Raw genomic sequence first — 22,563 nt, forward strand, 5'->3', positions numbered from 1 at the left:
CTTATTTAGGCTGCACCAGGTCTTGGTTGCAGTACTCGGGATTTTCTATCTTGGTTGCTGCATACGGGATCTTTTCTTTTGTTGTAGTTGTTGCACCCTGTGGGATCTTTAGTTGCAACATGAGAACTTAATTGTGGCTTGAAGGATCTAGTTCCCTCACCAGGGATCGAACCCAGGCCCCTGCATTGGGAATGCAGAGTCTTAGCCACTGGACCACCAGAGAGGTCCCCAAATGTTTTTAATTTTGATGGTGAAAGTGAAAGTTGCTCAGTCGTGTCCGACTCTTTGCAAGTCCATGGACTATACAGTCCATGGAATTCTCCAGGCCAGAATACTGGAATGAGTAGCCATTCCCTTCTCCAAGGGATCTTCGCAACCCAGTAATCTAACCGTGTCCAGTCTGTCTGTTTGTTGTTGCTGGTAGCGGCAGTGGCGATGGTGCTCTTGGAGTCTTATCTGAGAAATCACTGTTTGATCCAAAGTGATGAAGATTTACACCCATGTTTTCTTCTAAGAATTTTATTGTTTTAGGTCTTACACTTAGGTCTTTGATCCATTTTGTTGCTTTTTGTTTGTGAGGTAAAGGTCCAACTTCATTCTTTTTGCATGTGGATATCCAGTTGCCCCAGCACTATTTGTCAAAAAGATTACTTTCCCCATTGAATGGTCTTGGCCACCTGGTAAAAATTCAGTTGACCATAAATAGGAAGATTTCTTTCTGGACTCTCTCCATTCTACCCATTGACTTATATGTCTATCTTTATGCCAGTACCACAATGTCTAAACACTATAGCTTTGGATTAAGTTTTAACATGGGGTAGTCAGTCTTCCAACTTTGTTCTTCTTTTTAAATATTGTTTTGGGTATTCTGGGTCCCTTGAATTTCCACATGAAATTTAGAATCAGCTGGTTAATTTATGCAAAAAACTCAGCTGGCATTTTGATATGGAATGCATTGACTCTGTAGATCAATTTGGGGAATAATGTCATTCTTAAAAATATTAATGGGACTTCCCTGGTGGTAGAGTAGATAGGAATCATCTGTCAGTGCAGGGGATACAGGTTCAATACCTGGGGGTCTGGAAAGATTCCACATGCTGCAGAGCAACTAAAACCCATGTGCCACAACTACTGAGCCAGCAGGCCCAGAGCCTGTGCTGTGAAACAAGAGAAGCCACTGCAATGAGAGGTGCGTGTATCACACGCAGATTAGCCCTTGCTCACCAAAACTAGAGAAAGCCCAGATGGCAACAAAAACCCCATGCAACCAAAAATAAATAAACAATAAAAAAATATTAATGTCCTCCAATTCATGAACGTACAATGTCTTCCCACTTATTTAGGTCTTATAAATTTTCTTTCAAGAATATTTTCTGTTTTTAAGAGTATAAGTTTCACACTTGTTTCATCAAATATACTCCTAAGTGTGTTATTCTTTTTGATGCTATAATAAATGGAATTCTTTTTAAATGTCAGTTTTGGATCTCTTGCAATGTTTCTGTGACTTTTTTGTAGTATTTTAAAATTAAAAAAAAAACTTACAAAGAAGCACAACCATATAAAATATTTGCAACTGAGACACACTGCTGGTGGGAATGTAAAATATAACCAACCACCTTGGGAAAAAAATGTAGCATTATTTTAGTAAGGTTGATAAGTGTACACAATCTATGCCCCAACAATTCTACTCTGAGAAACTGTTTACCTGTGTACCAGCACTGCTTGAAATAAAATAGAAACAACTTAAATGTCCATCAGTAGCAGAAATGAATTTCTTAAAATGTGTGTTATATTCATATAATGGAATACTAAAAAGCAGTAAAATTAGTAAATTACAGCTACACACAACAACAGGATTAATCTCAGGAACATATATTGAGTATAAAAAGGAAATTACAGGCAAATGCACTTAGAGAAAGTATTTAAAGTATACAAAATTAAACAATATACTATTTAGGAGTTTTGTACAGTGGCAAAACTATAAATGAAACAAGGGAATAATAAACACAAAACTCAGCATAATGGTTACCTTTCAAAGAAGATGAATGTTAGCATGGAGAGGGGAACAAGAGTAACATATTTTAATGGGAACATGGTGTGTTCCCTATATTGTGATTTTTAATATCTCTTACAAAATTTATAAATTTGATCTGTTAAATATTTAAAGTTTCTTAAAAGGGGGAAAATAAATATATACCCCTCTTTTAGAAATTTTAAAAAGACATTAATAGGCATACAAAATCTATTTGATGGATATATCATCAAAATACAGTAACTATTTTCCCATCACTTTCTACTTTGACTACTATAGAAAAGCTGAAAGACTAGTGAAGGAATACCTATATACCCTTCAATGAGTTTCACCAATTGTTAGTATTTTGCTATATTTGCTCTTTCTCTTCATTTTTATCCATTGTTGTTATTCTTGCTGAAAAATTTGGAAGTTAAGTCACATGTAATATTCAACCCTATATACCTCAATGTGTACTTCTTAAGAGCAATGGAATTCTCCTGTATAACTAAAATATCCTTATCATGTCCAAAGAACTGAACTAACATTGATATAATACTCTCTAGTACACAGCTTGGATTTGTACTTTTTAAATGAATTTTAATTGTAGTATAGTCATGGTATCCAGTCCCATCACTTTATGGCAAATAGATGGGGAAACAGTGGCAGACTTTATTTTTCTGGGCTCCAAAATCACTGCAGATGGTGACTGCAGCCATGAAATTAAAAGATGCTTACTCCTTGGAAGGAAAGTTATGACCAACTTAGACAGCATATTCAAAAGCAGAGACATTACTTTGCCAACAAAGGTCTGTCTAGTCAAGGCTATGGTTTTTCAGTTGGACTATAAAGAAAGCTGAGCACTGAAGAACTGATGCTTTTGAACTGTGGTGTTGGAGAAGACTCTTGAGAGTCTCTGGGACTGAAAGGAGATCCAACCAGTCCATCCTAAAGGAAACCAGTCCTGAATATTCATTGGAAGGACTGATGTTGAAGCTGAATCTCCAATACTTTGGCCACCTGATGCAAAGAGCTGACTCTTTGAAAAGACCCTGATGCTGGGAAAGATTGAAGGCGGGAGGAGAAGGAGATGACAGAGGATGAGATGGTTGGATGGCATCACCAACTCAATGGTGATGAGTCTGAGTGAACTCCGGGAGTTGGTGATGGACAGGGAGGCCTGGTGTGCTGCCATCTATGGGGTCACAAAGAGTCAGACACGACTGAGTGACTGAACTGAACTGAACTGATTTACAATGTTGTGCTAGTTTAGGCGTATAGCAGAGTGAATCAGTTACACATATCCACATATCCACTCTTTTTAGATTCTATTTCCATATAGGTCATCATAGAGTATTATTGAATAGAGTTCCCTGTGCTAACAGTAGGTTCTTATTAGTTATCTATTTTGGATATAGTAGTGTATATGAGTTTCATTAATTGTCCCAGAGCTGTGTTTTTTATTTTTAGGTCTAAGATCCAATCAAGAATTAAGCATTGTACTTGGTTGTCCAGACTATTTATTCTGTATAATTAAAACAGCCCCCTGTTTTTGTTTTTGTTTTGTTTTTTTTTGGTCTTTTAAAAAATGCAGGTTAGGTGTTTCATAGAGTCTCACACACTCTGGATTTTCCTGAGAGTGTTCTTAGATGATTAGATTCAGTTAAACATGTTTGGCAATTATACCTCATGGGTGATGTCATGTACTTCCCTTTGTTCATAAGGTCAATCTGTCCCATAACGGGAGATGCAAAGTTTGATTGCATGGACTCTATGCGATCCTATGGACTGTAGCTCACCAGGCTCTTCTGTTCCTGAGATTCTCCAGGCAGGAACACTGGAATGGGCTGTCATGCCCTCCTCCAGCAGATCTTCCTGACCCAGGGATTGAACCCACATCTCTTATGTCTCCTGCATTGGCAAGCGGGTTCTTTACCACTAGCGCCACCTGGATAGCCAGAACTGGAGGTTTAGACAGGGTTAACAGAGGCTTGTTTTGTCTCTGAGATAGTGGGGCAGCTTAAAACTGATGGGATGAGTTCCAGGCGGGAAGGAAATGGAAGGTAGCAATAAGAGAAAAGAATCAATAGTGAGGAGAAGGCAGCATCCAGAGCCAGGTTGGGAGCATCAGACTTCAACAGAGGAGGGCAGCTCTTCACTGATTGGGAAGGGAGGGGAAAGACCAGTGTGTATGCAGTTAGGTTTCCAGATTTAGAAGGAAGTTTATAATCTAAAGTGGAGAGGGAGGAGAGAAACAAGCAGCATGGTCATTTGTTAAGAGAAGGAGGAGGTCAGAAGTGTGAATGAAACTGAGTCTACAACAGCCAGTCACTGCGGAGGGTGGGAGAAAGAGCCAACCAAGAAACCAGAAAGAATTTATGAGACATCAATCGGGCTGATTTCTCCCCCTACACTGTGTGTTGCAAAGGAGGCTGTGGTCTGTTGTTGGAGACCTTGGGATTTACAGTTCCAGGATCCGTAGGGTCTGCAATGTGACTAGGAGCAGGTGACCAAGCAGGAGTAAAGGTGATGGTGTTTCAGAAGAAAGCGTGAGAAGAGAAACTAGGAGCTGGTGAGACAGAGACTGTGAGCCAGGTGCCAGCATCAGCTGTATACTAGAGGTGGGCACTGTGCGGCTACTGTATAGTTGGAAACTGACTGCACAGATGCTGACTTTAGGTACTTGTTCAGTTATACTTAAATGAAGGAGTCTTAGTATTTCTCCACTTCATCTCAGGACAGAGTGGTTTCCTTGTATTTTTTTTCCCTGGATCTTATTCCATGCTGCCTTTGTCACTGCCTTTTTTTCTGGCTTACATTTCAGGTAAGGAGATCTAAAGTTGATGATATCAAGAAAGTATCTTTCAGAAAGTGAAAATGCCTTCTCTCTCTCTCTGCCTCCCTCCTAATCTCTACCACTGCCTTAATGCTTCCTTAAGTTCTTTTGGTTGGAATGACCTATCTACATATCAGCAGGTGACTCTGTCTCTCTGGTTATTTTCTGATCAGGCATGCACTGAGCTGTCAAATTTATGTCATTCCCCTGCACATGATGAAATTTCCCGGACTGGATGCTGCCAGACCTGCACTCGGTTGCTGGGGGCTCCCACTAATACCATTCTCAAAGCAGGGAGGAACACTTCCCTGGTGGCACCGTGGATAAGACTCCACCTACTAAGGCAAGGGACACAGGTTCATCTCCTAGTCCGAGAAGATTCCACATGCCGAAGATTCATTCCACATGAAGCTCATGTGCTGCAACTGTTGAAGCCCGGGCTCTGCAACAAGAGAGTAGCGGCCCACTCTTTGCAACTAGAGAAAGCCTGAGTTCAAGGCAGCAAAGACCCAGTGCAGCCAAACTAAATAAATATCCCAAGGACTATTTTTTTTAAAAAAAGCAGGGAGGAGGAAAATACAGACAGTCACCAACCCTTCCTGTTTTCATCCTATCCATGTTGAGTTGAAAGTGGCTTACAGTTTGATAACCTAATTCTAATTTATAGAATTTGGAACTTTTTGAATTAGAAGAATCACACTACAATATCAGCCTATTTAAAAAATGACACTAAAACAGAAGTACCTCCTATAGTCTAGAAATCCCATGGACTGCTGCACCACTTACAAGTCCTTTTAGGGCAAACATAATCCCCCTGAGGAGGACAAGGCAACCCATTCCAGCATTCTTGCCTGCAGGATTCCCATGGACAGAGGAGCCTGGTGGGCTACAGCCCATAGGGTCACAAAGAGTCAGACACGACTAAAGCAACTTAGCAGAGCACACACAAAAACGATTAACCCATTTCATCTTTTTTTCACCTTCCAATTCTTTTCTTAATGTTTTCTTTCCCTCCCTGCCTCCCTTCCTTAATTAGAAAGGGACTTGAGGTATCAGTGGGTCACCTCGGTGCTGAGTCGGCAGCAGCTTGACGGTTTCTATTTCCACCTTTTTCTTTCAGCCACTCAAGGGCTGCCAAGGAAGTGGCCTTTCTGCAAGTCCTGGCTGCTTCTCCCTGCCTGGTGCTTTTCCTGGCAGGTGGGCCCCACAAACACTTCTTTTAGAGAAAGGCAAATGGAACCAGAGAGCGAAGCACTTAGACACTGGCACTCCCTCTGCCCATCTCTCCCCTTCCTCCCTCCAGCACCATCCTGCCCGTCAAACAGTAGCTGAGCCCCTACTGGTGCCAGGCCCAGGAGAGGCAGAAAGGAGGCACCAGACACACAGAGATGAGAAAACAGTCCTTGTCCCCAAAGCACTGCTCCCTGGACCTTACACAAATGAAGCTCTCCTTGATTCACAGACCAAAATACAAGGAAACTGAGTCAAATGACTTCTTGAGAATCCTTTCTGTTTTCATAGCAATGACTTTCAAGAATTGTTTTAGTGGAGAATCTCTGCTCTGGAAAATCTCTTTACACCCTAACATGCTCCAGGTCCTTCACATTCTATCAACTGTTACGTGTTTCAAGAATATGAAGGTATTCAAATAAAAAAGTGAATAAATTGTGGTGTTGTTATGATACAGAATATCATATACATTCATTAAAAATGATGTTTACAAGGGACTTCCCCAGTGGCCCAATGGTTAAGAATCTACCTTGCAATGTGGGGGATGTAGGTTCGATACCTGATCAGGAAACTAGGATCCCAGGAGCCCTCATGCTATCCTCAGGTAAGAGTCTGTGCTCTGCCAGGAAAGATCACCAGTGCTGCAACTAAGACCTAACATAGCCAAAATATATAAATATTTTAAAAAACAAAAAATAAAATAAGAATGATGCTTACAAAAGCTTAATGAGATGGAAAAATAGGCCAACCATAACACCTGACACAGGCAGAGAAGAGAGCCTAGACTATTAGGTATTAAGTCACTGAAAGTGATTATCCTCGAGTGGCAGGATAATAAGTGCTTAAAACTTCCTACTTTTGTTTTTCAAAGTTAAAAAAATAACTTTTTTCCTATAATAAAAATGAGTACAGTTATTTAAAAATATCTAGAAGTGATTGTTTCTGTAGCAAATATTTCAGTATACATGCCAAGGCCAGATGTGAATACTTTTAAAAATGTGCTTTGCCTTGAATTTTCTGAATCTGTCTATAGCACTGATTTTCTTTAATTTTAAGCTACTGTAACTAGTCAAATTCCAGTACCTTTCAGAGGAACGATAATCTCAAAATACTCACTTTGGAAGAATCCAAGGGCATTGAGAAGGGGAAAGGAAGGGCCAATGAAATTTCTCTAGCTGTCAAATGTGCAGGGTTTTATTTAGGGTCTTGCACTGATAAGCTCAGTCGGTAAAGAATCCGCCTGCAAGGCAGGAGACGCCGGTTCGATTCCTGGGTCAGGAAGATCCACTGGAGAAGGGATAGGCTACCCACTCCAGTATTCTAGGACTTCCCTGGTGGCTCAGCTGGTAAAGAATCCTCCTGCAATGCGGGAGACCTGGGTTTGATCCCTGGGTTGGGCAGATCCCCTGGAGAAGAGAAAGGCTACCCACTTCAGTAATCTGGCCTGGAGAATTCCATGGACTGTATATTGCATGGGGGTCGCAAAGAGTCGGACATAACTGAGCGACTTTCACTCACTGATTAAGAAAGGTGAAAGTGCAGGTCATCAAGAGGTTATTTGAGGAAAAGGCTCGGGGTGAGGGAGTCCGACCGCTGGCCAGAGATGACTTCACCTCCTGAAACAGGTGCTCAGATACCCTGGCCGGCGTATGACTGAGCTATTGGATAACAAACTTGGCAAGGCCACAAATGCCACTTGGTACAAGGAAAACACCTATAAGAGAAGGTGCTCCCTCCATGGCAAGGAAGTGGAAAATCCACAAGAAGTAACCAAAATCTGGTTAATGCCTGGTGCGACGAAAGCCCCTCTGCTTCCCTCAATGGAAGTGGGAAGAGAGAAAAATGCAGAATGGCCAGTAGCGGAAGATGCCTAGAACTCACTTCTGCTTCTGGAAGAGCTGAGAGAGAAGGTGTCTGACCATCTCTGGCTAATACACTTACAAGTCAGTATTTCCAACTGACTGTGGTGTAACTTGTCAATCAAAATTTTAGAGGTTAAAGCAAAGATTGCACTGTTAATCAGGTGCTTGGGTCTCCAGAAGGAATGGACAAACCTTTCATGTCTCAGGCATAGCCACTAAGAGGTGTTAAAGAGGGAAAAGGCTATGGTTAGCTGGCTCATCTAGTCCATGGAACTAGCAACGAAGGATTTCACAGAGAGCTGTACTCATCAAAGGGTACTCCTCTGACGAGCCGTCTGGTCTCCCCTGGGAGCTTGCTGGAAGTCAACCCAGTCCTGCTGAAAGGAATGTGCTTTTCTTTTTTAATGATTTTTTTTAATGAGCACCATTTTTTAAAGTCTTCATTGAATTTGTTATAATATTGCTTCTGTTATATGTTTTGGGTTTTTGGCCACAAGGCATATAGGATCTTAGCTCCTGTCGGACCAGGGATCGAACCCACACCCCTTGCATTGGAAGCCAAATTCCTAATCACTGGACCACCAGGGAAGTCCCAGGAATGTGTGTTTTATTAATAACAAGGTCCCCAGGTGCTCTGCATGTACAGTCCAGTTTAAGGTGTAGTAAACGACAGGTGCAGAGTATTTCAAGCTCTTCTGAATTTTCCTGCTTCCCACCTGTTTTCAAATATATAGAAAATAAATTTCTTTACTGTGGCAAAAAGATTTATCCTCCACTTAAAAATCTCTGTGAGTGTGTTTGTGTGTGTTTGCCATCAGCTAAGGTACTCAGAAGCAACTTGACATTTATAATTTCCTTTTCAAACCTAAAGTTAACAAAAGCAGGCATTTTCCAGCAGTCTCAATTTTCTAAATTCCTTATTGCTTCTTATAATTCTAACCAAATGTGATGTTTGAGAGGGATGTTATTTACCACAGAGTAGTTAAATATTTGCTCCTTACCTTTTTACATTTTCTGGAAAAAAAGTTTTTTTTCCTTCTCGGGTTATTCTCTTAGGAGATGACCTTCTCCTAAGGTCATCAGGAGAAATTCTAACTTTGAATTTTTAAAATGAGGTTTCTCATTGCTAACACGGGGAGTGGTATTCTGGTTTCTAGGTTGAAAATGTGCTGGTAGTGTGCTTAGCAGCAGCAACAGCAGTGTGCTAAATGTATAAAAGTCCTCCTGTGAGAATGTGACTCACTGAGCCATAGAAAGAGCTCAGGTAGCTCAGACCCCACCATCCCAAGCAGGGTTATCTCTGCCCTGAGGGAGTTTCTCTTCATAAATGAGTGACCAGCTTCCAGGCCACTGATGATATCACAGATTTAACAGAATCGGGCAAACATGCACATCAGTTTACCCTTGACCTAGGAGGAATAAGGTCAGAGTACTTTGAGGACATACTTACACATGAATTTGAAGTAATATTTAAAGTACTCCTGTGATATTTAGTACTGTAAACAGAAGGACAGAAGTGCTCTAAACATGCTTGGATTAAGCCAAAAGAAAAAGCAGAGTGAATCTAAGACTGGATCTAGGTAGGGCCCTCCTTGAAAGCTCCATCTTACCTGATTGTCGAATCCGTTGAAGAGTTTGTTGCACCAGGACTTCTGACCTTGGGACAATGATGATGAAGTCCACTTTGCTGAAGTAGCCAAGGTCCAGGCTCTGGCTGCCGCTGTCCGCAATAGCACACACCTGGGACAAGAGTTTTCTGGCAACTGTGAGCTGCGGCTGATAAATCTGGAAGGTCTCATTCCCTAAATCTAAAATGTGAAAAAGTCATAAGAACACGATTAATTCACTTCTGTGATGGCCTCTATGAATCTATACAGGGACAAGTAATACACCCAGTGTAAAGTGATGCTCTGTCATCAAGAACCTTCACTTCCTACCCTCTCTCTCTATTAACTTTTAACAGATCGTCCAGAATTAACAGATTGTTTCTCTGACAACTCAGCTGAAAGGATGTGCTCAAGAGTGAATGTGGCAATTTCACAAATGTATTATTGTAAAATCGATCATCTCACAAAGTATGAGCTCAGCACCCCTCCCTTGCCCAGAAACGAGGCCAACAGACCACATCTTTGCAGCTGGAGCCAGGACTCATCTCTGGAAAGGGAACAAGCTTCCTGGTTTCTTTAGGACTGTCAGCACAGGTCAGGTGCCCAAGCCCAGACCCCGACCAGAGGCAATGCCATAACCATAATCTTGCTGAGTTCTTTTGAGCTTTTCTGGATGGCACTGCAGTAAACACTGTCTCTCCAGCAAGTCAGTTGCAACATGGTTTGAAATTCTCCTCCCCATGACACTAACTTCACCTTTCTTTCCACTTAACTCCACTTTGCCAGTGCGTGTGACCTGGCAGGTCTGGTCAACTGTGATGCTGACGCCTGTACTATCTGAAGAGACCTGATTCATGACACATCCAGCTGGCTGCTCAACAGGTGACATATCAGAAAAACATTGCCCAGATACTTTAAACATGCCAGTAGCTTTTTATTACAAGTTAAAACCAAGCGATCAATCTCTTATACGTGCATGCGTTCACACACACACGAGAGATAGGGTTAGTCAGCTAAACACCTGAGCAGGAAACATTTAATGCTTCTTGAAAGGACTGCTTTTTATCAGGAACACATGTGGAAGTCTGAGCGGCACCCACAAAGGCCCAATTAACCTGTGCTAATAAATGTTTTCTAAAACCAAGCTGCAAAAAAAAAATAAATAAAATAAAATAAAACCAAGCTGCAACACAGCCCAGGCAAAGACAGCGGTCACATGACCACCAGCCACCATGGAACCCTGACAGTGAGTGGGTCTCCCTACTGGCCGAGAGAACCCACTAGAAAAGCCCCAAACTGAAACTTTCAAGAACAGCCCACATAGTTTTTGACCCACAAAGATAATCAATCAAAATAAAAAAATCCATCTTTGGATAGTTAGACTGTTGTATCTTTCACTTCACAGGTTAGACAGCTGGGGACTAAAAGAGGAGGCATAACTTTGTAGAATTGAACTTAGCAAATTTTGATGTTGGATGACAGCTAAAAATGTGTTTAAGCAGTGTTTCTTTTCATCATTAAAATCTCTTATTTATTTATTATGTATTTTAGGCAATGTTTCATAAACAGGTAATCGAGGGTGTGAATGTGGGAAGCTGTAAGTCTTCTGAGAATTTTAAAATTCTAACTTGGTTCACATAATACATTTTAGATCATGCAGATGATTACTTTACTGCCATATAACGTCCAGGAGTCAAAAATCTTTATTGCCTTCAAATTCAAATTTTATGCCTGGGGTGACGCCAAGCCATGCTCCTCTTCCTATTGCGGTCATCCTGATGCCTGAAGGATGCATTCCCACCAAGTATTAATAGAAGCCAAAAAGCTGTCAGCAGCTGCTCATACAGATCTGTTTCATATCCATTCCTCTGTTCTTTGTTCTGTCCTTTTTGACACTGTCCCTATCAAACAGGAACTTGAGGTAGGAATCTGAACCTAACGGAATCCAACCTAGAGATCCAACTCCTCACCCTGGTCCCACCGTCCCCCTTGGCATCCTGCAAGTCCACTGTAGGGCACATGATGTGCCAGTGTTTCTGCTCCAGCTTCCAGGAAGCCCTCACTAACCCTGAGACTGTGCTTGCTAAGTCACTTCAGTCATGTCCAACCCTTTGTTGACCCTATGGACCATAGCCCGCCAGGCTCCTTTGTCCATGGATTCTCCAGGGAAGAATAACTGGAATGGGTTGCTGTGTCCTCCTCCAGGAAATCTTCCCAACCCAGGGATCAAACCTGCACCTCTTATGTCTCCTGCATTGGCAGGCAAGTTCTTTACCACTAGCACCATCAGGGAACCTCTGAGATTATGTGTGTTTTACATATTGGAAGGTAAGTACAGGGAGTGGAGAGCCAGGGGCCCAGGCCAGACTTTGTCCAGATTCTTTCAGGCAGTTCTCTAAAGCCCTATGTGAACACCTGGAGCTGGTGGGCCCAGTTGTGGAGCTAAGGAAGGTACACCGAGGACCCCAGAATCTTGTGAGGGAGAAAAAAAGAGAGAGGAGTACTGTTTAAAATAAAATCTTTGACCTAATTCTAGGTGACATTTACTAAGAACAAAGGCATCAGACCCAGGCCACAGGGTAAGGGAGAAGGAAATGGCAACCCACTCCACTATTCTTGTCTGGGAAATCCCATGGACAGAGAAGCCTGGTGGGCTACAGTCCATGGGTCACAAAGAGTCGGACATGACTGAGCAGGCATGCACGCACAGGGTAGGGCGTTTTTAACTTGAGCCAGACCTCTCGAGGAGATAATGAGGAAAGGCCTGTCACAGTCCATGACTGAAAGACAAGACCTCAGAACCCTCAGAATGAGTCAGCTTCTACGTCCGTCCCGAGGATGGGGTTCCCTCCTTTTGGCCTGAGGTGACATTACCCAGGTTCTGCGTGGGGATCATAGCAGCAGCCTCCTGAGGCGACATGTATTCGTTAAGGTCTCCGTTGAAAGGGGTCACCACACTATCTCCTCGTCTCTGTTGCATTTTGTCTAGCAGCTTGTCTAGGTCATCACCTGTTACAAAATGAAGCAGAGATGAGGAAGTCACCAGGAAGGACATGTTTGTACCAGACGTTGGGCAGCTAGGCTGGGTTTCTGTCGAGATCTGCCGGCCATCCCACTTCTCACATCAGAATTCACACTCAGTCACCCCTGTAACAGAATCCCCATAGCCACAACTATCCTTGTTTGTATCATGCTTACAGGTTGCAGGCTCTCACATACTATTGATAATTCTCTCTCGGCCCCTGTCATAACCCAGAGCAGGCAGGATGGGATCATTGCGTCTCCATTTGACATATTAGAAAATTAGGTCTGGGAAGGCCCGGTGTTGCCCAAGGTCACACAACACAGCAGTGGCTGAGCTGAGGCCTCCCATCCTAGCGCCTGGACCCCTCTGCTGTGTTAGGAGCAAAATGCTTAGCAGAAACCATTCCAAATGAGAGAACGTAAGTCGTCGAGCTTAAGCTCCACTCTCAGCTCATGGACAGGCTAAGATTTAGATCCAGAAAATCATGCAGCTGGGGACCCAGCAGCGTTGCTGAATCTGACAGCCACTCACCTAATGATGTGGTTTTGAAATGCGATGCCAGGAAACTGACCTTTCCCGTGATGAGTTCATAACTAATTTCTTTCAAAAACTCACTTGTGGTGAGCATGCTCTCTGCCAGAGCCCTGGACTGGTGCTGACCTGCAGAACAGAGGGAGAGATGACATGCCAGTGGACAAATGCTCACCGGGACATGATTTATAATAAAACATCCAGAACTGAAAATGCAACCAGAGTCTGTGCCTAGAGGGACTTGGATAAGGAAAGTCTGGTACATCCAAGGTAATGCTGGTGACTCCCCAGCATTTGAAAGGATGATTCCAAAACTCCATCTGAAATGAAGTTTCAGATACAAAGTTAGGTGATTAAGGGAAAAAAACAACATCCCTTATGTGCATGGCAACCCACTCCAGTATTCTTGCCTGGAGAATCCTGTGGACAGAGGAGCCTGGCACACAGGCACGCTTGTTTGTAACTGGGAAAACATGCCATGGATGTATTTAAAAACTAACAGAGGGATGTTAAAAACCTTTAAAAAATTGTCTGCATGGCTATTATGAATATCAGTCTTAAAAAATGTTAACTTATGTTGTTTTTTTAACAAATGAAAATTAGAAAAAATGAATGTGTTATACTTTCTGATGAAGCTTGTTGAAAGATACATACATCACAGAGAGATAGGCAGGTGGGTTTCATCAAAGCAAGGAGGCTGGGCCCCTTTGTTAGAAAGATGTGAGAGCCATCCACGGAGAGGAGAAAAGCAAAATTTAGTCCAAATGGCAACTCAGGATGGCATGTGATAGAAAATCAGCACCAGAAACAAAAACACATTTTGTAATGTACCAACTTTCTGAAGCTTTTCTTTACAGTCAATGTTACAGCATTAGATACCCTCTCTGGTGAAGAGGTGAATATGTGAGTTAAGCTCCTGGCAGATAACGATGAACTGGCTTAGGCCACCTGTGGCAGTGGCTTTCTCACATGCTAGAGTGGTAACATTTCCAAAACCTTTTAAGGACAGAAGCGACATGAGACAAGGGTATCTGTTACCAGGATGTGCTTTGAAATAATGCTCCCACCACCAGCTGACAGGGAAGCCAGCCAAACTACACGCTGTAAAAACTCTGATCTGAGGAGCAAAGGAAAAGTTAAAATTAGGAGGAAGAACCCAAGCTGAGGCCCTTGATCAGAGATTAATTGCATGGATTCCTGAGACACTCAGCAAGTAGTTTTCAAATGGACAGATGATTGAATGAATAGATTTTAAAAATTACTCACCTAATACGACCACGCAAAACTCATTTCCTCTGATTTTCGAAGCACAAATGGTTACCACATAATCCGGTAGTTTTTGATAGTGCCTCATTTCACTGAGAGTCCTCAAAGTTTCTGAAATGCCCTCTGCCAAAGAGTTCTGGGTCACAATCACATGAACCAAGTCTTGAGACACGCTGGCAATTAATCTAGCCAGCCAGGGGAGTTGTCCTGGTGACACTGGTGTGCACTGCGCACCCATCTGCAGGGCTTTCTCTCTCAGAGTAAATTCCTGCATAGCTTTCAGCATAATTTGTTCAAATTCTTCCCTGAGAGGTATCTGATCAGGACCTAAATTGAAGAGAATTATAGCTAGAATTTTTTTTTTAGATCACAGCTAGAAAAGAGAGACACGTACATACACACACAAATACACCAGTATGCTGTCTATTCTGACTGGCAAGTAAGCTTTTTTTCCTGGCCTTAGGTATGGTGCATCTACTAATCATTTTTGATTGTGAAACTGCCTTCTCTCTTCTCTGTCTGCCTCAGTATATATTTTTACAATGCAGACTTCTGTTCCTGTTACCTTAAAAAAAAAGATGTGCTCAGAGAGTATCAATTCCACTGTATTCCTTGGGAGATGGTCACCTTGGGAGGGTGGTAATTTAAAAAATAATATCAGAAATATTATTATATAATATTGTTGTTGTTGTTGTTGTTCAGTCGTGTTCGACTCTGCAAACCCATAGATTGCAGCATGCTGAAGGCAGTGTTTTTGTTGACATATGAAACTTGGCATTATGGAAATAGTTAATGACTAATAACGTAAGAAGCTAACCCACTACGATGTATAATCAGCTTCAGGCTTCACACAGTTCTCATTTTATTCATAAATACTTTAGAAAAACATTTGCATATATAGCCTCTGTACCAAATTTTGAGAATACTGTCCACAAAGAAAGTTATTTTTCACTCCCAATTTATATTTAGGCAGTTTCACGCTTTCCCCAGATAAAGAATGCTCTCATCAGTGAGTTATTTCCCAGAGTTCTGGGGTAAAGATGGCCTTTGGCCCTCCTCTCTGGCTGTGGTTATGGCTAAGCTTTCACGGTTGATCCGTCCACCCTGGAATTAGGGGGATTTTGTTTCTCTTTAGAAACTCAACCAGGCTTTCGAACAAAATAAGCAAGTCAATGTCTGGCATCCAAGTGACATAAATGAATTCTTACACTTAAGTTTAAGTTGAAACTGGAAGGACTACGTTCACTACTGCTACCCAAAACCCCTTCTTTGGCTGCGCAGAACTGAGCTTTGAAACTCAGGCTTCTAAAACAGATCTAGAACCCCTCGGTGTCTGTGATCTGAGATCAAGCAATTGCCTTGGAATCCAGAGTCAAAAGCCCCTTGCAGAATACAGGGATGAGAGACCTGACTTCTGAATGGGAAGGAGGCACTTGAATGAATCAGAAATCTCTCCTTCCTTTAACAGGGATTTAAGTGGTCTCCCTGACCCTGCCCATCATCTCTGGGAAAGGAAGAAAGTGAAAGTTTAGTAATGTTTAGGACAATCAAAATTAAATAAAATGTTATAGGTTTTTTCTTTTTAAATATGTTTTAAAAATAAACAATTTTGGATAACCACAAGTACACCTATTGTCTAGCACAGGGAACTCTGCTCAATGTTATGTGACAGCCTGGATGGGAGGGGAGTTTGGATGCATGCATATGTATGGTTGAGTCCCTTTGCTGTCCATCATGTGATTGTGCTGTGAAACTATCACAACATTGTTAACTGGCTATACCCCAATACAAAATAAAAAGTTAACAAAAAAAACAATTTTAATTTGAAAAAAAAAAAAACCAACCCAGTTTTTTCCAGGATTGGCTGGAGCCAGAGGGAAGTAAAAGAGTGAAGTCCTCATAGACTTTTCTCTTCTGTATATAGAAAGAGGGCAAAGAATTGGCAATGTTAACACTGGCTTTATGGTTCCATGCCTTCCCCAATCCTTTACTAGGGGAGACCTTTCTTATCACCTGGGAGCCACCAAAGTTTCTGGTCTTCATTTAACTTTACCAAATTAGCACCACGGTTCACGGCCATTAAGTACACACTTAGTAGTGAGCTCAAAGTGCATAGAATTGTATTGACTGTATGAGGAGAAGGGAAGGTGGTCGTCTGTTTAAAGATTTCTCCCATCAGAACAAACCACAGCTCAAAAAGCATGTGGCTCTGCCTGCCTCCAGCTTCTCATAGGCCATCTGAAGAAGCTGGTGAACAGGTATGTCATAGGACCCACACCAAACCATGATGGAATTAACATGTTCTATTAGGTAGCATCATTAATCCCAAACACAAAGGCATTCTGGGAAAATAAAATCTCAAACACGTTCATGGCATTCTTGATTACCTTAAAATTCACTTCTAGAGTTTTGATCGAATTACTGTTAGGAATGAGAAATGGAGGAAAAAGTATTAAAGTTTAAATGAAGTAAGAGACTTTTTTTAGAGTAAATTGCCTAGTTTCCAATCACCTCCCATCATTTCTTCATCCTTAGCCTTTACAGCTAAATTGCAGGAGCCTTTTCTCCATTTGATTATGGTCATTTTTCCCCCTTCAAGTACTGATCTCCAGTTACTCAGCCCAGACAGCAGGGCTGAAGGCTTTTCAGCTAGAGCTGCCATAATAGGAAAGAACAAGGGTCCAACCGACTCAAGGTCCTCCAAGACTCTGGATTTGCTGATTTCATCATCTACTTCAAAAGACTTTCAGATTGTGAAATAACTGAGGTTTATTTTTTTTTAAGTGACTGTAGTGGAAGGATCCATTCTTTCTGAAAAATCTTGCTTTTCTTCTTCTCTGTTACATTCAGGTAACTGAACCATCTGAGTATTAGCCCTATCCTCTTAGGAGTCTGGATTTATTTTTTTGGATGTCTATTTATAATCTATACAATATGTGAAACTATTCTTGCTGCCTTCTTTGAAATTTCTGAAGGCCAAAAAAAAAAAAAAAAAAAGGACTCCAGAAGAGTTAGTTGAGGAGAACTGACGTCTCAATGTTTAAAATTTACATTAAGAAAAAGAAACAGCTATTTATTTTGGACATCTAGAAACATAATTAATTGGTTGCCAGTAAAATTCTGGATTGAATTGATCCTGAAGGGCAGAGAAGAGTTTTGTCTAATAAAGAGTGTTCTATTTTTTAATAAAAGAGCTTTTAGTAATTTAAGGGAAGATGTTTTGTTTAGACCATGTGGTTCATTTAATTAACTTGGACTTTGACTGCTTAAATTGTTACTGAGATTGAAAAAAATGCTATACTGATATGTTTGGTTTGCTATAATAGCATTACTTCATGTGGTCTTGTCTTACTGATCCTGAATGTATCTTGAAGCTGTTTTTTCATCCTGAAACATGATTGAAAGTCAATATGTATCAATTAAAATTATGATGTCAAATGTCAGACCCAGGAGATTTTTTTATAATTTTACCACCTGCTAATAAAAATGATTAGCAAGTCCCAGATTTATCATGAAAGTGGCTCATGAGATACCTGAAGCCTCACAGAATTTCAAAAGCCCACGTCAAGGTAGATCCTATGTCAAGGCATGCCTTTGGGCTCTCCAGGTACTAAGAGGCACAGCCAAGGCTGCAAGCTGATGATCCAAAGGCTGAAGGTGAAGTTTGTGTGTGTGTGTGTGAGTGTGTAACATTGTTTAGCCCCATGTCTTTCTCATTTAACACCAAAGTACTTTAAAACATTGAAAAAAATTCACAAGAGCACAGATAAAATTTTTAATGTGTAATTTTACACCTCAAACATTTTTCCTAAGTACATCAGTGGTTTGAAGTCATGGAAAGAGTGTATAATTAGGCTGCATATTAGATGGCCCACTGCAGTTTGCAAAATAAAGGACATTGCAATGTAAATGCTGTGGAGCCACTGCAGTATTGTTGGGGCACATGCATACACCCACTATGGGGCTCAGGAGGAGATATCAAATAGAGGAAGGAAGTGAAGGGTTCATGACCTACGTATCCCTTTACCCTAAAGCCCAGAAGACCTTCCAGGGAGTTCCAAGATACTACCTCAAGGAAAGGAAGTGGTCTGGGACCACATCAAAGGGATGAAGCTAGAGAAGAAAAAAAAGCATGTAGGGACAGTGGATAAATAAGATAAAAAGGCCAAGTGGAAAATCGGAAAATAACTGTCTAAGGCAATGACTACATTTGCATTCCAGATGGGAGCTGCACTTTCAGAAAGGTGGCTTGGCCTGAGTCCCCAAGGGAGGTACCCATGGCACAGCTCTCAGTCAGTCTGCCATCAATTGCTTTGGAGACCTTAGATCAACATGGGACTGGACACTAGGTGGAGCAATTTATCTCTTCTAGAACCTGAAGAAGTAAAGCAAGGAGTAAGGGAGGCTAGGTCTGAGAAAAGAGGAGAAAAAATGTAGGAAAGAGAAGGAAATGAATAGGAAAGAAATGGAGGAAAGGACGAGGAAAAGTCATAGTGAGTGGGGTTGAAGAAAAAGAATGTTAGAAGCGAAAAAGGAGAAGGAAGAAGTGGATAAAGGTGAGAAAGTGGGTGAGAAAGGAAAAAAGTATGTTACAAAACAGAATAAAAATGGTCACCATCAAATGATTATTGAAAACAGCTTACCTAGCCGTACGAGATACTGTATTGTCAGAAGAATCATGTTTTCCACGCTCAGGAGTTGGCTGCCAGTCAACCCTAATTGTTCCAAATCCTTGTTTTCCAACTGTGGAATCTTGTAGCAGTTCACCAGCAGAGGACTGACAACAATGTCACCAACATTTCCATAGAAATAGGGTAAAGTGCCATAGCCTGCCCCAACAGAAGCAGGTCAATAAAGTTCAACATTTCCTCCTGAGGTCCAACCAGGTATATTTGTTCAGCTAGGATCAACGATGCCTACCAAAGTTCCCTGACCTCTGAATGGCTACCAAACAAATTACTCAAATATATCAATCCTAGAGAATTCACTCAAATGCTCTAAATTCTACCCTTTTATTAAATTAGATGAACAAGAAACAAAATACTCAAATTATATTATATAGGGACATGCTAATTAATATCTCTGCCATAGAGGATTGATGAAAGTTTGCAAAAACATCTCTGTATCCTTTGTAAACCTGCAGGAATAAAATATTTTCAGATAAAATTCCTGATCAGATAAGAAGTCAGAGAATAGATAGACTACCATAACATGCTTACTTCACTTCTTGATGTTTTCTTTTAAAAAGTTTAAGCTAAACTCATAGATAAACAGCAATATTCTGCCAGTCACAGGTATTAAAACTTGGAGGGTCTTACTCTTTTTGCTATCTTAGCTATTTTTGTTATGTTCTCTTCCTGAATGTCAATAAAAGTCTCAAATCATCTTAGAAGTAGATAGGACAAAATGTGTTGAAAATACACACTGTGTTGATGGTCTGATGGAGAGAACAGTCCCTCCATGAGTCTTTCTAAAAGACAGACACCAAAGGGTCCTAGTTTTACTTATCCTTCCAAGGCTTAGCTGCATTGTGCATGTAACTCAAATGCTCAGTAAGCACTTCCTGACTATATGGAATTTAAACAACTGGATTTCCCCCAGTGCCTGTAGGTCCAGGGGGCAGCCTGATAAAGAACAGGGCTCAAAGCAAAACCATCCATGTCAGTAGGCTCAAGCCAACTGCAAGAAACAGATAACACCTCACATAGACATACCATAAAGACCCACTGGGCTTAAACACCCTATCTGTTTAATCCTGGGGGTAAAGTCAGCAGTCTTCTTCTGGCCTCGGCTAGCCGCACCTCCCCACCACCACCACCCTCGGCAACGAGGGGACTCTTGATGTGGGTATGAAAGGTACCACCACTTATCGAGAGCTTAGAAAGGCTCTCACTCCTACAGCTTCCCATGGTTGAAATCTGCAGCTCTGGGGCCTCTTGGTCCTCCTGAGAGGGGCCTCTTCGCCAGCTCAGCTTGTTCCTTTTCTCTGCAGCCTGGATCTCTTTGACTGAAATAAGCCCTCCCCAGCTTTGTCCACTTTCACCCACCCTTCACGTCCCTAGCTGAAAGGTGACTTCTGAGAAGTCTTCTCAGACCCCTCCCAACAGAGTTAAGCTCCCTCTCCTCTGAGCTCTTGGAGTTCTTGGCTGTGAACTCTAGACTCCCCCCCACTAAACAATGCTCTTTGTGGGCAGAAAGACTGCCTTCTTCCTAACTTCTAGTCCCTTGTTTAGTACAGCTTGAAGGAACTGACCAATAAAAGCTGAAAGAATTAATAGAGGCATCAATGAATACATTCATGAATACATGAATAAAGACACATCAAAATGGAGGAGTGCTTCTAGATTCCAGCGGACACAGGCAACTTGGAATTCCTTTCCTTACCTATCAAGATAACTGGTCTAACTCCTGAGTTACTCAGCAGATTTTCAGGAACAATTACAGTTTCCCCTGCAGGAATGGGTCGAGGTTGTAAAATTCCAGTTAATGGGGTCTGTGGAACTGGGGTAGATAAAAGGGACTCTGCAAAAAAAAGTTGTTTGACAAGAAGGATTAGATAGGAAGGCTAAATGAAATACAGTTGAAATCAACACAGTGTGACTACCTTTAATATGCAAGTTTTATAGGTCTAATAGCTGTTTTATTAAAGATATTCATGCTTACTGTATAAAATAAGAAGTGAGTGGAACAAATATATCAAATCATCTGGAGATAGCTACTATTTAACATTTTGGCAGTTTTCCCTTTTAGTTGTTTTCCCATATACAGTATTTTGGATTCTGTTTTGTATTTTATCTCTTCCTGCACTAAATTATCAAGGCATATCTAGTCATTACAGAAAATGTGAAAAGTATAGAAAAATGAGAATAGGGATAAATTCATAATTAGTCAGTATACCTACAGGCAATCAGAGTACCATGTTGGCACAGTTCTTTTTGTATGTATCATTTCTACACAGTCTTTAGAATTACTTTTTAATCAACAAATTTTTAAATAACCTTATATCCTAGAATTGGTATGTTTACATTTGTCTGTGTTTTATACAGCAAGGTAGATGGGCATTTGAACATTTTAACTGTAGGCATCAAATGGCCACAGTTGGGTATTATAAGAGGAGACTCAGTTGGATTTCAGGATTCTAGTCACAGACTGAACCACTCAATTCAGAAATAGTAAGTACAGGTCATGTAAGGACCCAGATCACAGGAGAAGACATCTAACACCACTACTCACAGTGCAAGTTCAGTCATGATCTGTGATGGTGGGCTGGTAGCATTATGCCCTCTGTAAAGAATGGTTTATGGATACTATGGGATACAACAAAGCCAGATGGTGACTCAAGATCTTTCATGATGGCACATGTGCTTGTTCAGATGGCAGATACGATGGGGACAAAACATCAGCTGCTAGAATGCTGGACGCAATTGTTGGTAAAGGAAATTTATCTTCAAGGGTTCATGGAAAGAACAAGATTAGGAGATATCTCTGCTAATTTAAGGAAACTTAAAGCCCATCTTCTGTTGAAATCTTACCAGTTCTTGAAAGAGGGCGAACTGTAGGAATAGGTACAACTAAACCAGGTTGGGGGATGAGTGACCCAGGATACCATCCTCGGTGTCGCTTCTTTGGTGGCCCAGAAATGAACATGGTAGCTGAATGCAAAAAGAAAGATGAGGCTTGTCCTTAGTGATGGAAGTAAGGAAAGAAGTCAAAGTAACACAGGACCTTTACCATGATTATACTCAGAAAGTCGAAGTCACTTTTCTAGCGGTAAGGATAAAATTAGAAAAAGTCACATATTTACAATACCATCTAACAACTGCAGGCTGTTTTATGATGTACAGTTTTACCTAAATTATTTCATCTGATTCTATCAACAACTCCATGAAGTTGCAGGACAACTACACTGTTATATCCATTTCATAGACAGTGAATGAAAGGCTCACATTTACTCAGGGTCACATAGCAGAGATGAACTTTGAACCCTGTAATTTGCTCATCAAAGCCCATGACTTTTAAAGATACATCTTATATATTTGCTTCAGTGTTATTTCCTTGGTAGGCCCATTCTTGTAGAATGGGCAGTAGACACACAACTGTAATTGTTCATACCAATCATAAACTTTCAAAATATTGCACGAGAAGCTAAGGAAAAACTGGGACTGCCCTGCCAGACAGTTCATCATTCCAAACTC

At 41.2% G+C, this 22,563-nt stretch overlaps 1 protein-coding gene across 3 annotated transcripts in view; it reads right to left on the minus strand.

Moving 5' to 3' along the window:
• Positions 1–22,563, minus strand: part of GREB1L (GREB1 like retinoic acid receptor coactivator) — a 247,693-nt gene that overhangs the window by 43,633 nt on the left and 181,497 nt on the right. For all 3 annotated transcript variants that reach the window (XM_027960953.3, XM_060405398.1, XM_060405399.1), the window contains 7 exons: positions 21,901–22,020; positions 20,753–20,890; positions 19,012–19,197; positions 14,369–14,695; positions 13,103–13,231; positions 12,421–12,555; positions 9,550–9,747 (listed from right to left, as the gene is read on the minus strand). In XM_027960953.3, the coding sequence (XP_027816754.1) occupies positions 9,550–9,747; positions 12,421–12,555; positions 13,103–13,231; positions 14,369–14,695; positions 19,012–19,197; positions 20,753–20,890; positions 21,901–22,020 (1,233 nt within the window). The remainder of the gene's footprint in view (positions 1–9,549; positions 9,748–12,420; positions 12,556–13,102; positions 13,232–14,368; positions 14,696–19,011; positions 19,198–20,752; positions 20,891–21,900; positions 22,021–22,563) is intronic.

Source organism: Ovis aries, chromosome 23 (assembly GCF_016772045.2).
Source record: "Ovis aries strain OAR_USU_Benz2616 breed Rambouillet chromosome 23, ARS-UI_Ramb_v3.0, whole genome shotgun sequence".
In the NCBI taxonomy this organism is placed as follows: Eukaryota; Metazoa; Chordata; class Mammalia; order Artiodactyla; family Bovidae; genus Ovis; species Ovis aries.